Consider the following 12,554-nt stretch of genomic DNA (forward strand, 5'->3'; position numbering starts at 1 on the left):
AAACATGTGTTTATATCTCCATGCCTTTGATTGCTATCTTCAAGTATAAGAAAATTGTGTCATTGTTTTGAAAGCTCTAGGACAGAATTTGCTAGGCATCAAAAGGATTTTTTTTGTTTGTTTGAGTAGTATGCATTCATAGCGTTGCAGTACAATCTGCCTGGCATTATTCTGGTTCAACCTGGGGGGCATTTAATTCACTAGCACCTGCCAGAGTAGAAAGTGAACATTATTACCAAAATAGAGCAGTTTCATCAACATTATGAAACTCTTTAAGGGATAGATTGTGCTCAGAAATTAGTTTCTGACTTCCGGCCAAGATGGAGGCATAGGTAGAAACACTGTGCCTCCTCACACAACTAAGTTTAAAGACAACAAAGTTTTAGTAACAAAAACACAACCAAAACACAGAAAATTGAACTATACGGAAGACCAACAACAATGAACCGTTCAGCCAGACCGGTAAGAGGGGCAGAGCCAGCAGTGGAGCAGGTCAGGCAGGAAAGATCCGCAGGAAAGATCCACCTGACCGACCGGGCGCTCAGGCAGCTGTGGGCGGATCCCAGGCATGGGGTAGCAACGTGTGGACCCAGCCAGTGAGGGCGCAAGGCGGCAGGCTGACTGTGGTCACACATTTGAGTGCAGATAAACCTGGCAAAGGAGCGAGCAGTGAGAAAGATCGCACAGGCCCTAGCAGCAGGAAGCAGCAGGGGGGGCCGCTATTGCCCCTCTGATCCCACCCCCACATACAGCGTCACAACCCAGCAACTGAGTTGCCCTGCCCTGGTGAACACCTAGGGCTCTGCCCCTCATACCTAATAGGCACGAACAGACTAAAATATTATGGCTCAAGAAGAACTCAAAACCCCAGAGCCAATAATCTAAGCGACCAAGAAATAGCCAACCTATCAGATGCACAGTTCAAAACACTGGTGATCAGGATGCTCACAGAACTGGTTGATTTTAGTCACAAATTAGAGGAACAAATGAAGGCTAAACTAATTGAAATGAAGGGAAATGCACAGGAAACCAATAGTGATGGAAAGGAAACTGGGACTCAAATCGAGTGGACCAGAAGGAAGAAAAAAATGACCAAACAAAAAAGTATGAAGAAACAAGAATTCAAAAAAAATGAGAGGGTTAGGAACCTTCAGGACATCTTTAAATGTTCCAACATCCCAATTATAGGGGTACCAAAGGAGGAAGGGGAAGAGTGACAAGTGGAAAACTTAGTTGAACAAATAATAAAAGAGAACATCCCCATTCTGGCAAAGGTAATAGACTTCCAGGAAATCCAGGAAGCTCAGAGTCCCAAAGAAGTTGGACCCAAGGAAGAACACACCAAGGCACATCATCATTACATTAGCCAAGATTCAAATGAAGGAGAGAATCCTAGAAGAAGCAAGAGCTAAGGGGACAGTCACCTACAAAGGAATTCCCATCAGACTGTCAGCTGATTTCTCAAAAGAGACCTTACAGTCAAGAAGGGGCTGGAAAGAAGTATTCCAAGTCATGAAAGGCAAGGACCTACATCCAAGATTGCTCTATCCAGCAAAGCTTTCATTTAGAATGGAAGGACAGATAAAGTGCTTCTCCTATAAGATCAAATTCAAGGAGTTCATCATCACCAAGCCCTTATTATATAAAATGTTAAAGGGACTTATCTAAGAAAAAGAAGATAAAAAAGATGAACAGTGAAAGGACAGCAAACTCACAGTTATTAAGAACCACACCTAAAACAAAAGCAAACTAAGAGGACAGCTAGATCAGGAGCAGAACCATAGAAATGGAGATCACCTGGAGGGTTAGCAACAGGGGAGTGGGGGGAGGAAGAGAAGGGGGGAGAAGGTACAGAAAATAAGTAGCATAGATGGTAGGTAGAAAATAGATAGGGGGGAGGGTAAGAATAGTAGGGGAAATATAGAATCTAAAGAACTTGAGATGTGGTCATAAACTAAAGGGGGGGAATGGTGGGGGAGGGGTGTGCAGGGTGGAGGGGAATGAATGGGGGAAATAGGACAACTGTAATGGCATAATCAATAAAATATATTTTTAAAAAGTTAGTTTCTAAAAAACTAACTTTTCTACAACTTTATGAATTGATGATAGGTTTGAACTGTTTAATCTTCTAACATTAAGTCAGTTTGAAACATGAAGTAATACTTTAGTAAACACATTATATTATTTTCATTACATTTTTTTGGTCACAGAGAAATATTTTGAGCAAGAAGGAGTTGTTTATTCAGTTTACTGAGCTCCCCCTAAAGAGATGCCAGACACTAGCCCTGGCTGGTGTAGCTCAGTGGATTGAATGTGGGCCTGCAAACCAGAATATCGCGGCTCGATTCCCAATCAGGGCACATGCCTGGGTTACAGGCCAGTTCCCAGCAGGGGACACACGAGGGGCAACCATACATTGATATTTCTCTCCCTATCTCCTTCCCTTTCCCTCTAAAAATAAATAAATAAAATCTTAAAAAAAAAACAACAGATGCCAGACACTTAAATATTTTATTTAATCTATATAACAGTCCTATATGGTGAGTAGCTGGAGGAAACAAGAGAAGTTACTTTGCATGCCACCATCTTTGAAGTGTTCTGTTTAGTAGGAAAAAGAAACACACAGAAAAGATGTGGAAGGAGGGATGGCTGGAAATGAACTCTTATTGTGTTTCACATTAGAAGTTGGTCATTTGAAAAAGGTTTGAAGGTATAAGCGCACTCATATTCCCTGTATTTGCAGTCATGAGTTAGAAGTAGGAGCAACCATAGATCTGCTCACTTTAGGAATGGGGAACTCCCACATCCTTGGATTGCTTCTGAATCTCAGCTTCTGTAGTTTTATGAGGAAAAAACCTTATTCACATTCCTTGAGGCATTTCTGGCTATTTATGTGAATCCTTAGTAGAAGTGTGATATCACATATGCTTTTTATATGTTTAACATGTCTTGCAACGTTAGTGAGGTATAATTTGCATACAAAACACTGTATTTAAAGAGTCCAAGTTGGTGTGTTCTGACCTACACACATGTACATCCTTGAAACCATTGCTACAGTCAACATGATGCATCACCCTCAAAACGTCTCTGATGCCTTTTCGTAACTGCTTTCTTTTCACCCTCAGTTCCAGGCAAAAAATGCTCTGTTTTCTCTCTATATGTGTATACTTTTTAAAAAATTGGTCTACTGAATTTTAAGTAGGGATCCTGGTCCCCTCATTCATCAGTAACATTATATCCTTTTAAATATGGTATATGCACAGAGAAAATCTGTGAGAGATATTAATTTATTATCTTGCATTTTATTTACTTACTGTATTCATTGAATACAGGTTCTGGGCAGCCTACTAGCAAACATTCTCAGGTCAGTTCTTAGTGTGGTTCCCGAACTAGTAGCATCAGCCTGGGAACTTGTTAGAGAGGCTAACACTCTGTTAGTTCCCTTCTCCAGCCTGTGAATCAGAAACTCTGGAGATGGTAGCCAGCAGTCTCTCAACAGTCAGTCCCTTCCGGTGACTGATGTGCACTAATGTTTGAGAACCAGTACTTTGATGGTTGTGTCTACTTTGCCAATTTAAAGACTAGAAATTTCTATATCTCAAAATTAAAGAAAATCTCTGCTTAAAATAAGAACTTACCATTTAAAGTAAGAATATTTTGAGTACAGTTTGATAAATACCAGTAAAAGTTCTTTTCACTGTTTAAAAACTTTTGCATGATAGGAAATTTTAAAAATACATAAAAGAGATAATACTATAATTACTTCCTTAGTATCCATCAGCCAACTCTAACAGTTTCTACCTCATGACCAGTCTTTTTCATCGATACCCCACTCACATCTCTCCTCCCTGTGTCATGATGTCATTTTACATGTAAATACGTCAGTATGAGTCACTGAAAGATAAGGACTATTTTTTAAACTGTAACCATAATACCATATTACACCTGAAACATTAACAGTAATTCCTTAATATCAAACTGTCCGGCTATTGCACAGTTCTCCCAGTTTGTCATATATGTATGTCTTTCTGTAGGCACTGCATTTGCTTGGTTCAGATCAGAATCCAAACAAGGGTCAATATTGCATTTAGTTGATTTGTTTCTTCAGTCTTTTTTAAAATATACATCGCCTCTCACACCTCCTATGTTTTTCCCCTTTGCAACTTTCTTTGGAAACTGAATATTATCCTGTAGGGTATCCTGTGTTCTGGATTTTTGCTGTTTGATGTGAGTTTGGGAATTCCTAGAAGCAATTTCTTTAGCATGACCAAAAAATGGTCTGCTTTTTGTCTATATGTGTATACCTTTAAAAAATTGGTCTACTGAATATTAAGTAGGGATCCTGGCCCCCTCATTCATCAATAGGAACATATATCCTTTTAAATATGGTATATATACAGAGAAAAATCTGTAAGAGATATTAATTTATTATCTTGCATTTTATCTACTTACTAAAAAAAGTATTTGATGTTTTATACTTTTACCAGAAGCCTATAATATCTGCTCATCTCTCAGTAATGTTAAGATTGATCAATGTATTCAGGTATTGTTAACCCTACCAATGATGTGCTGGTAAAATATTTAACAACCAACTTGGAGGATGTTTTGGGAGGAGGCTGCTTTGTAGCCTTTCCTTGACTTATACCAATTTCCATGGTATAAATATCCCTACCAACACAACATCAACTAGCTTGCAAGCTTGCAAAATTCCTGAAAATGTAACTATTGGCCCTTGTGAGTCAGTCAAGCCAGCTCCTACGCACTGCTGGCTTACCCCTCCATGCATTAGGAAGTACCCAGCCAGCTTTTCATCAAGGATTTCTAGCTGCTATCAATGATCTTTGCCTATATCCATTATTTCATTAGAGTTATAAAATGATGGTATTCAAATTGCTACTCCTTATTATATGACTGTTAATTAGAATAGTCCTATAGAAAAGCATTCGGCACCCAGATATAGAGTTCATATAGGAAAGGCAGGAAAAATTCTTAATTCGTCCTCCACTTTCCCTTTCTAAACCAATTTTCAGAATAATGAGTCACTTCTCTAGCATCTGCCAAAAGTAACCAAATGAGTCTTCTGATCTCAAATTGTTTCACCTTTGGCAAGTGGGAGCCTCTCAAATTGGCCACTAAGTCCTTTGATACAATCCTAGTAATCTTTGTTAGTTTTCTTGCTTTCTAGTATGACAAGATATTCCAAGCCCTTCTTATGCATTTCTTATTCAAGAACTGGAATCAGCCACTTTTCTAAAGAATACTTGCTCCTTGTAGTGAAAAACAGTATTTTGAGACCACAGTTGGCACTTGTCCAGCTAGCTCACTGCTGTTGGGTTTGTTGTTATTCTAGGCTTTTTCAGTAAACATAAGGAAATAATAGATTTTTTTAACAGATAAAATACATTGTGAGTACATGTTGATATTTCCAATTTAAATCTAGAGTTATAAGGTTTTAATGAAATTTTATGTAAAATGCTTATAAAGAAAAGTAAGTGAAAAGAAAAAGTAGCATAGACTTCCATCTCTGCTGTGCTTCTAACTAGGATTCTGCTGGAAGGAGTAAGAGTGTTCACCACATATTTTCTCTTCAAGAGGATATTCAGCTCAGATTTGACTTCCTGCCATCATTTGTTCTTCTTACTGACCACTGCACAGTGGTGAGTAAAGTCAACCTCATGTTATGTGTGTTCTTACTGGATTTGGTAGGTCCAGAGTCATAAATAATCTTATGTGATGAGAAAGCTGAACCTTATAAAATGAAAAGTTTAGTTATTTCATCTAGAAGAATAGAATGCTTTTAAAAGTATTAAAAGCAGTTAAAAGAAACAAAGGCACGGACAAGTAGTACCTGGTTTAGCATCTGGCTGTAACCAGTGCTATAAAACCAGGATTACTTAGGGAATTAGAGGAACTGTGCTAAGTAGGATTATGGATCTCTTGAAAATAATATTTATTTTTACATAAATAATACATACTAAATGTAGAAAGCCTGGAAATTTTAGAAAGTGAAATCATCCCCATGTTACTCTTTTATCACACTGCCCATTATAGCCATTGTATTTGTCACTATGATATTCTGCTTTTCTCTCACATTTATATATTAGTTTTTAATATAAAATGGTAAATATACTTTTAATTTTCTTTTATTGTCTGATTTTTTTCCCATGGAGGAATTTGTTTTGACTATTGTCATATATCAATTTATATTACTTAATAACATAATGTTTATCAACTGCATTATATTATCATAGATACACCTTAAACACTTCCCTATTGTTTGGTGCTTGTTTCCAGTTTTATCTTCTACTATAAAATACAGCTTGTAACTAAGTTTTTGCTTCTAGTAGTTTTGGGGATTCCTGGAAGTGAATTGCTGGGTGAAAAAGTAGATACATTATTCTATACATAAAATATACAAAAGATACATACTACAACGTTAGGAAGAAAATTTAAACCTTCTTTAATTTCACCTCCCAGAGATAGCTTTAGCGTGTATCTTCCCAGACTTAAAATATGAATTTATTATTTTTATAATTATTTATTAATTCACTAATTTTAATCCTCACCTGAGGACATGCCCACCTACTTTCAGAGAGAAAGGAGGGAGGGAGAGAAACATCGATGTGAGAGACAAGCAGCTGTTGGTTGCCTCTTGTATGCACCAGACTAGGGACTGAACCCACAACCTAGGCACGTGCCCAGGAATCGAACCTGTGACCTTTTGGTTTATGGGACAATGCTTAACCAACTGAGCCACACTGGCCAGGGCAAATTGATTATTATTTTAATTTGCTTTTATTACTTGTGTGACTGAGTTTTTAAAAATATGACTAATGGCTATTTGTATCTCATTTTTAGAAATCTGGTATGTCATTTATTTGGGGTGGGAAGGATTTTTAACAAGCCTGATTTTTAGATCAGGCTTTGGAAACTTTGATGTTCTTACGAATTACCTGGGAATATCTGTAAAGCCATATTCTAATTCAGGAGGGCTGAGATAGGGCCTGAGATTCTGCATTCCTAACAAGCTCAAGGTGATTCCAATGATAATTTGGGGACCATACTTTGAGAAACAGGGGCCTAGATTACATGTCTCTTTATTGTTAGTCTCCAAGTGAATGATTTCTTGATAGAGAAAGCAGAAAGAAAATGTGGTCTCTGTTCCCCGAGCTGCAGTGTACTGTGTACTGTTTTTCTTCACTCTTATGCAACTTTAAATAAGGCAAAACAAATTATGCTTTTCTTAGAACAATGGAAGTGGACTATTTTAATTTGATCATTTCATATAACTGTATAAAATTACTTAGTTTCACCCTGGCTGGTGTGGCTCAGAGGATGGACTGCTGGCCTGTGAACCAAAGGGTCTCTGGTTCGATTTCCAGTCTAGGACACGAGCCTGGGTTGCAGGCCAGGTCCCTGGTGGGGGATGCTCGAGAGGCAACCACACACTGATGTTTCTCTCCCTCTCTTTCTCCCTCCTTGCCCCGCTCTCTAAAAATAGATAAATAAAATATTTTTAAAATTACTTAGTTTCAACATTGGTCTAAGTATCCAAATTCTGAAAGAGTAATGCTGAAGCAACTGACAATTTTCTTTTTTGGTGGGATCAGACGTTTGATTTCTTTGACCATGTATTTTTTTTTTTACATAGTCATTTCTGCTAATGTCATTTCCATTTTTGTTAATGAGAGCATTTTAAAAACCTTCACTAAAGCTGCATCCAAGGGTCTAGTTCACATTAACGTCTGTTTCTCTGCAGGCCCGCGTCCTTTTTGTGATGATTGTGCTGATCCAGCTCGCCATCCTCATTATTTTTAGGCAACGAGGATATGTAGAGCTTAAAGGTTAGTCATGGTTCCTTTTATTCTTAGACTTTATTTTAAGGTATCACATAATGTCCTCACTGTTACCAAGTGACAAATATGAATATCAATTACCTTTCCTGAGCCCTGCAAGGTGCATCCTCAAACTATCCTAAGTCTTCCACAGTACTCTCTCTTAAAAACAAAACAACACAAAACAAAACTCTCAATCATTTGCTGCTTCATGAGATTCAACCAAAATGGGAAAAAGATCACAATGTAGTTCAAAATGACCAAACATCTCCGACAGACATTAAAGATCTCCCACAAACGGGTCCTATCTGACTAGCCACATTTTCAGCCAGTTACCTGTATTTTAGCCCAGGTGGTTTTCACTGTTCAGACCATGCTCGTTTCCACATCTATGCTTTTGTCCAGGCTACCATCTCTAATTTAAAATATTTTTCTTAACTTGTCTAAATCTTAGCCTCCTTTAGGGCTTACCTCAAACCCACTTTTTCCATACCATTTTCTCCAACCATTCCAGGTCATAATTAGCACTTGCTTCTCTGAGTCCCTATAGTCCTTCCTCCCTGATGATTAATTGATACATAAGTAGCCAATCACTTGGCTCTACATAGCCACTTCAAATGTATATACATTTTCTCCTTAGCCAAACTGTAAGCTTCTCATTATAGGATCTTTCATCTTCTATTTCTCATTTGTTTGCCACAGCACCCTGCACTGACTTTGTGCATAATAAGCAGTAAATAGTTGTTGAATTAAATTTTCCTTATCCTTTTTTGGTACACATCCTACTGAATGTTTTCCTGCTTGTATATATGTATTTTAAAACTTTTATGAAAAAGTTTAAGAAACATTATTGCACACATAATTTTCCTGCCTATAATGTAAATAATTAAATGTAAATAAAGAACTAGCCACACCCTTATATGTGGGGATGCCAGTATCTTTGTGTAGTCTGAGCTTATTTAAAATTTACAACATATTTTTACCCACATTATCTTACTTAAGCCTTATGACAATCCTGTGAGGTAGGTATCATTGTTCGTGTTTTCAACACTAGAAAACTAAGGACTGGGGAGGGTATATAAGTTGTCCAAAGTCTCATAGCTGGGCAGAGACAGAGGAGAGACTGAAAACCCAAGTCTTTTCTTTTCTTTAAACAACACTTCTCAACTTTGACTACAACTTGGAATCCCATGGGGCTCAGTGTCCACATAGTACCAATTACACCAGAATCTCTTCAAGGACAGGACCTAAGCCTCAGTAGGCTCCAGTGCACAGTGAGGGCTGAGGTGGCTCCAATGTGCAGTTAATGCTGAGAAGCATGGCTCTGTCTGAAGCAACATTTCTGTCAGGTGATTCCTTAAAATCACCTGGGTTACTACCTAAGCTCCCCTCTCCCCTGGCTAATTAAATCAGAACCTCTGGAGAGTGAGACCTGGGCATGAGTATTTCCTAAAAGTTCCCCCAGGTTACTCTAATGTATAGCCAAAGGAGTGATACGTTGCTTAAAGTTTAAAGCATAGCTGCCTCTAAGGTTAAAGAATTATTTATAATAAATAATAATTATTAAAGGTGGATATGTAGATTAATACTTTGTGAAGTACCAAAGTGGAACAAGAAAGAAGCTGAGAGAGGAAGAGTAGCAAGCAGGTAATGCACAGAGTGGGACAAGGCATGCATTATCAGGCTTTGTATGAAAATAACTGTCAGCAGGTTGAGCAATGTTATATTCTGTCCTGTGAAGAAAGACATACTAATTAACTTACATCGGGCTATCTTATCGCTGGGACCAGTTCTTTAAATAGTTTTCACCTCTAGCATTGCTCAGTGTGCACTAAACTTCCTATTAATGTCTTCTGCTGACTGGTTTATGATCAGCCACCTACAGGAGTGAAATGGCTGGCGGCGGCTGAGAATCTGTGGCCACGGAATTGAGTTCCTCTGTGTGAAAACCTGACACTTGGGCTTTTGGGAACTTTCTTTTAAGAGATGCTCATTTGGAGAACTTTTTGGATCCCTTTCAGTGGTAGTAAGAGGTTAGCTGGGAGGTAAGAGTTGTATCACATGAGAAAGGAATATTTGAACAGATACTCGTACTTAAGATTAGAATGGAGACATTTTGATGTGCCTTTGTTATATTTTGATATTCCTTTGGGAAGTTCGTACATTTTTATACTAAATCCCCTAGAAAACAAAGACTTGATTATCATTTCAGTAGAGCATTATTTTTTAAAAATACATAAAGATAAAATAGTATGTTCTTTTGTCAGGTATTTCTCTATTGTGTTTAGTCATTTAAAAAAGTAGCCCTGGCTGGTGTAGCTCAGTGGATTAAGCATGGTCTGCAGACCAAAGGGTTGCCGGTTCAATTCCCAGTCAGGCACTTGCCTGGGTTGCGGGCCAGGTCCCCAGCTGTAGCCATGTGAGAGACAACTACACACTGATATTTCTTTCCCTCCCTCCCCATCTCTCTAAAAATAAAAATAAATAAAATCTTTTTTTTAAAAAGTACTTGTGTGCATGCACATGAGCGCATGTGCTCCTCGACACAAAAACAACCACTGCTTTGTGTGGGGGTAGCTTTGCCTGCAGAGTCCCCCGTCCGCCACGGATGACAGTGAAACTACCAAGACGTGATCTGCTTGGGGAGGAAAGGTGGCCAGTCTCTCAAAGGAGAAGGGCCAAGAGCCCCTTCCTCAAGGGCTTTTATTGGGTTCATTTGCACAAGAATATAGGTAGGGATCAAACAATAGGTAGCATTCAGAGAACTATGAGGGTTTATTCTCTGTCAGGGTCAGATAGCTAAAGAGCCAGAAAACTTTGAGGAACAAACTTCTTGCTTGGACGCTTATCATTTAAATGAGAGCATTCTAAACAAGGCAGGTTTCACAGGATTTTACATATTCTTTCTTAGGCCTGATCACCCCAGATCCCGCTCTAGCTGACAAAGGGCTGCACCGCCTTCCCCATCATAAATTTTTAGGCTTAAGTGGATTAGAGTCAGGAAGCACTTCTCCCAGATGAAAATGGGGACTCAGACTATGTCAGAATAGCCAGGGGGTGAGGGTCCATCACTCCCTCTTTGTTGCAGCCCCCCAAGTCCTTCCATGATGGCCTCCTAACTGATCATGTCTGGCTTAGGTTGCCCCTCCTCTGAGGGGTTGTACCCATAATAGACTAACCGACCAACTGTTGGGGGCAGGGGACAAGCTTTGTCTCCTCAGTGGCTCGCATTCCAGAGGTTGCTCACTCAGCCTTAGCCCTGGGGGGCAGTTACATTTCCGGAAACCAGGCAGAGTGGTTCCCAGCAGTTTTGAATTTTCTACCCTTTGCCAATTCTAAGTGAATTGGCTCATCAGGATTCCTGCCAACTTATGAATTTAAAGTAGTGTTATCTGTATAGTTGCTATATAACAACAGATTTACTGGATATATAGGATAGCCCATGGAAGTCTTCTAGAAGATGTTATAAAGAAATTGAACTTTGCATGTGTTCATTGGATTTTTCAAATTTCTTCTCTTTAGGACCTCCAGGATTTTTAAATTTGACCTCATTTTCCCTTCATGTCTTGAGCAAAATAAACATCTTCTACTATTCTGTGTTGTTGCTGACTCTATATACAGTGCTGGGTAAGTCAATTAAGAAACCTGGATTGTAGAGAAATCTGCCAAGGAATATATTAAAAATTTTGACAATAGAGTAATTTAGGCTTCTGAGAATGTAACAAATGCCCCATGATTCCTGCATAAGTCATTTCCTGGTATATGGTCTTGGGAAAGAAAGTTGTTTCTCAACATGTTTAAAGGACATTTAAGCCTTGGTCAGGTGGCTCAGTTGGAGAGTCAGCTTGTACATCAAAAGGTTTTAGGTTCGATATCTGGTCAGGGTGTGTATGGAAGCAGCCACTTAATGTTTCTCTCACATTGATGTTTCTCTCTCTCTCTCTCCCTTCCTCTCTCTCTAAATTCACTAAACTTTTTTTTAAAGGACATTTAGTTTACTTAAGAGTACTGAGAAGACCATTACAGAATTTGTGTAGAAACCTAACAGATGATAGTTCAGCTTAAATGCCATCTCCTCAAAGCAGCCTTCTCTGACTTACCTTAAGTTTAATCTTCTGTTTCGTCATGCTTTTCATGTCCTTCATTCCTTTATCAAAATTTATGGCTGTCGTCTATGTTCACCATCTCTCCCCTCACTAGAATATCCATTGATGTCTTATCTCTCTTGTTCACCTCTATGCCCCCACTAAGCACAATGCTTAGTATGTAGTTCAGTGAATAGTTGATTAATGTGTGGCTCCTAGAAACTCAACTCAAGAGAGAAGCTGGGATGAGCAGTGAGTTCAGGCATATCTGAACTCCTCTGTTCTATTAACTGTGAGACCCAATACTTACAAAGTCACTTAGCCACTTACAGAAACAGAAAGTGCTGTAGGTCCCTTTTTAAAGCCTTTTACTAATATACATTTGTGATTAATTAGGCTATTTGTTGCTTGGTCTTTGTTTTACACTTTTTTCCCACCTTTGGACTTTCCTTTGCTCATTACTAACTCCCACCAGAGAACAAAAAAGTATTGAAATAAAAGATATGACACTGTACCACACTATATAACAAGCTCCCTTTGGAAGTCAGTTTTCCTGTCAGCAGAGAGGTTGAAGCTCTTCTGGACACTCATCTTATACTAGGAGGGAAAGTGAGTGATTTGGTTCCTGGCTATA

General features: G+C 38.6%; 1 protein-coding gene across 4 annotated transcripts in view; it reads left to right on the top strand.

Annotated features, from left to right (window-relative positions):
• TMEM62 (transmembrane protein 62) overlaps nt 1-12,554 on the top strand; it is a 39,438-nt gene that overhangs the window by 22,602 nt on the left and 4,282 nt on the right. For all 4 annotated transcript variants that reach the window (XM_053666003.1, XM_053665999.1, XM_053666001.1 and 1 more), the window contains 3 exons: nt 5,544-5,657; nt 7,760-7,844; nt 11,358-11,462. In XM_053666003.1, the coding sequence (XP_053521978.1) occupies nt 5,544-5,657; nt 7,760-7,844; nt 11,358-11,462 (304 nt within the window). The remainder of the gene's footprint in view (nt 1-5,543; nt 5,658-7,759; nt 7,845-11,357; nt 11,463-12,554) is intronic.

The sequence above is a fragment of the Artibeus jamaicensis genome, unplaced genomic scaffold (assembly GCF_021234435.1).
Source record: "Artibeus jamaicensis isolate MK-2021 breed Jamaican fruit bat unplaced genomic scaffold, CSHL_Jam_final contig_1132, whole genome shotgun sequence".
Lineage (NCBI taxonomy): Eukaryota > Metazoa > Chordata > Mammalia > Chiroptera > Phyllostomidae > Artibeus > Artibeus jamaicensis.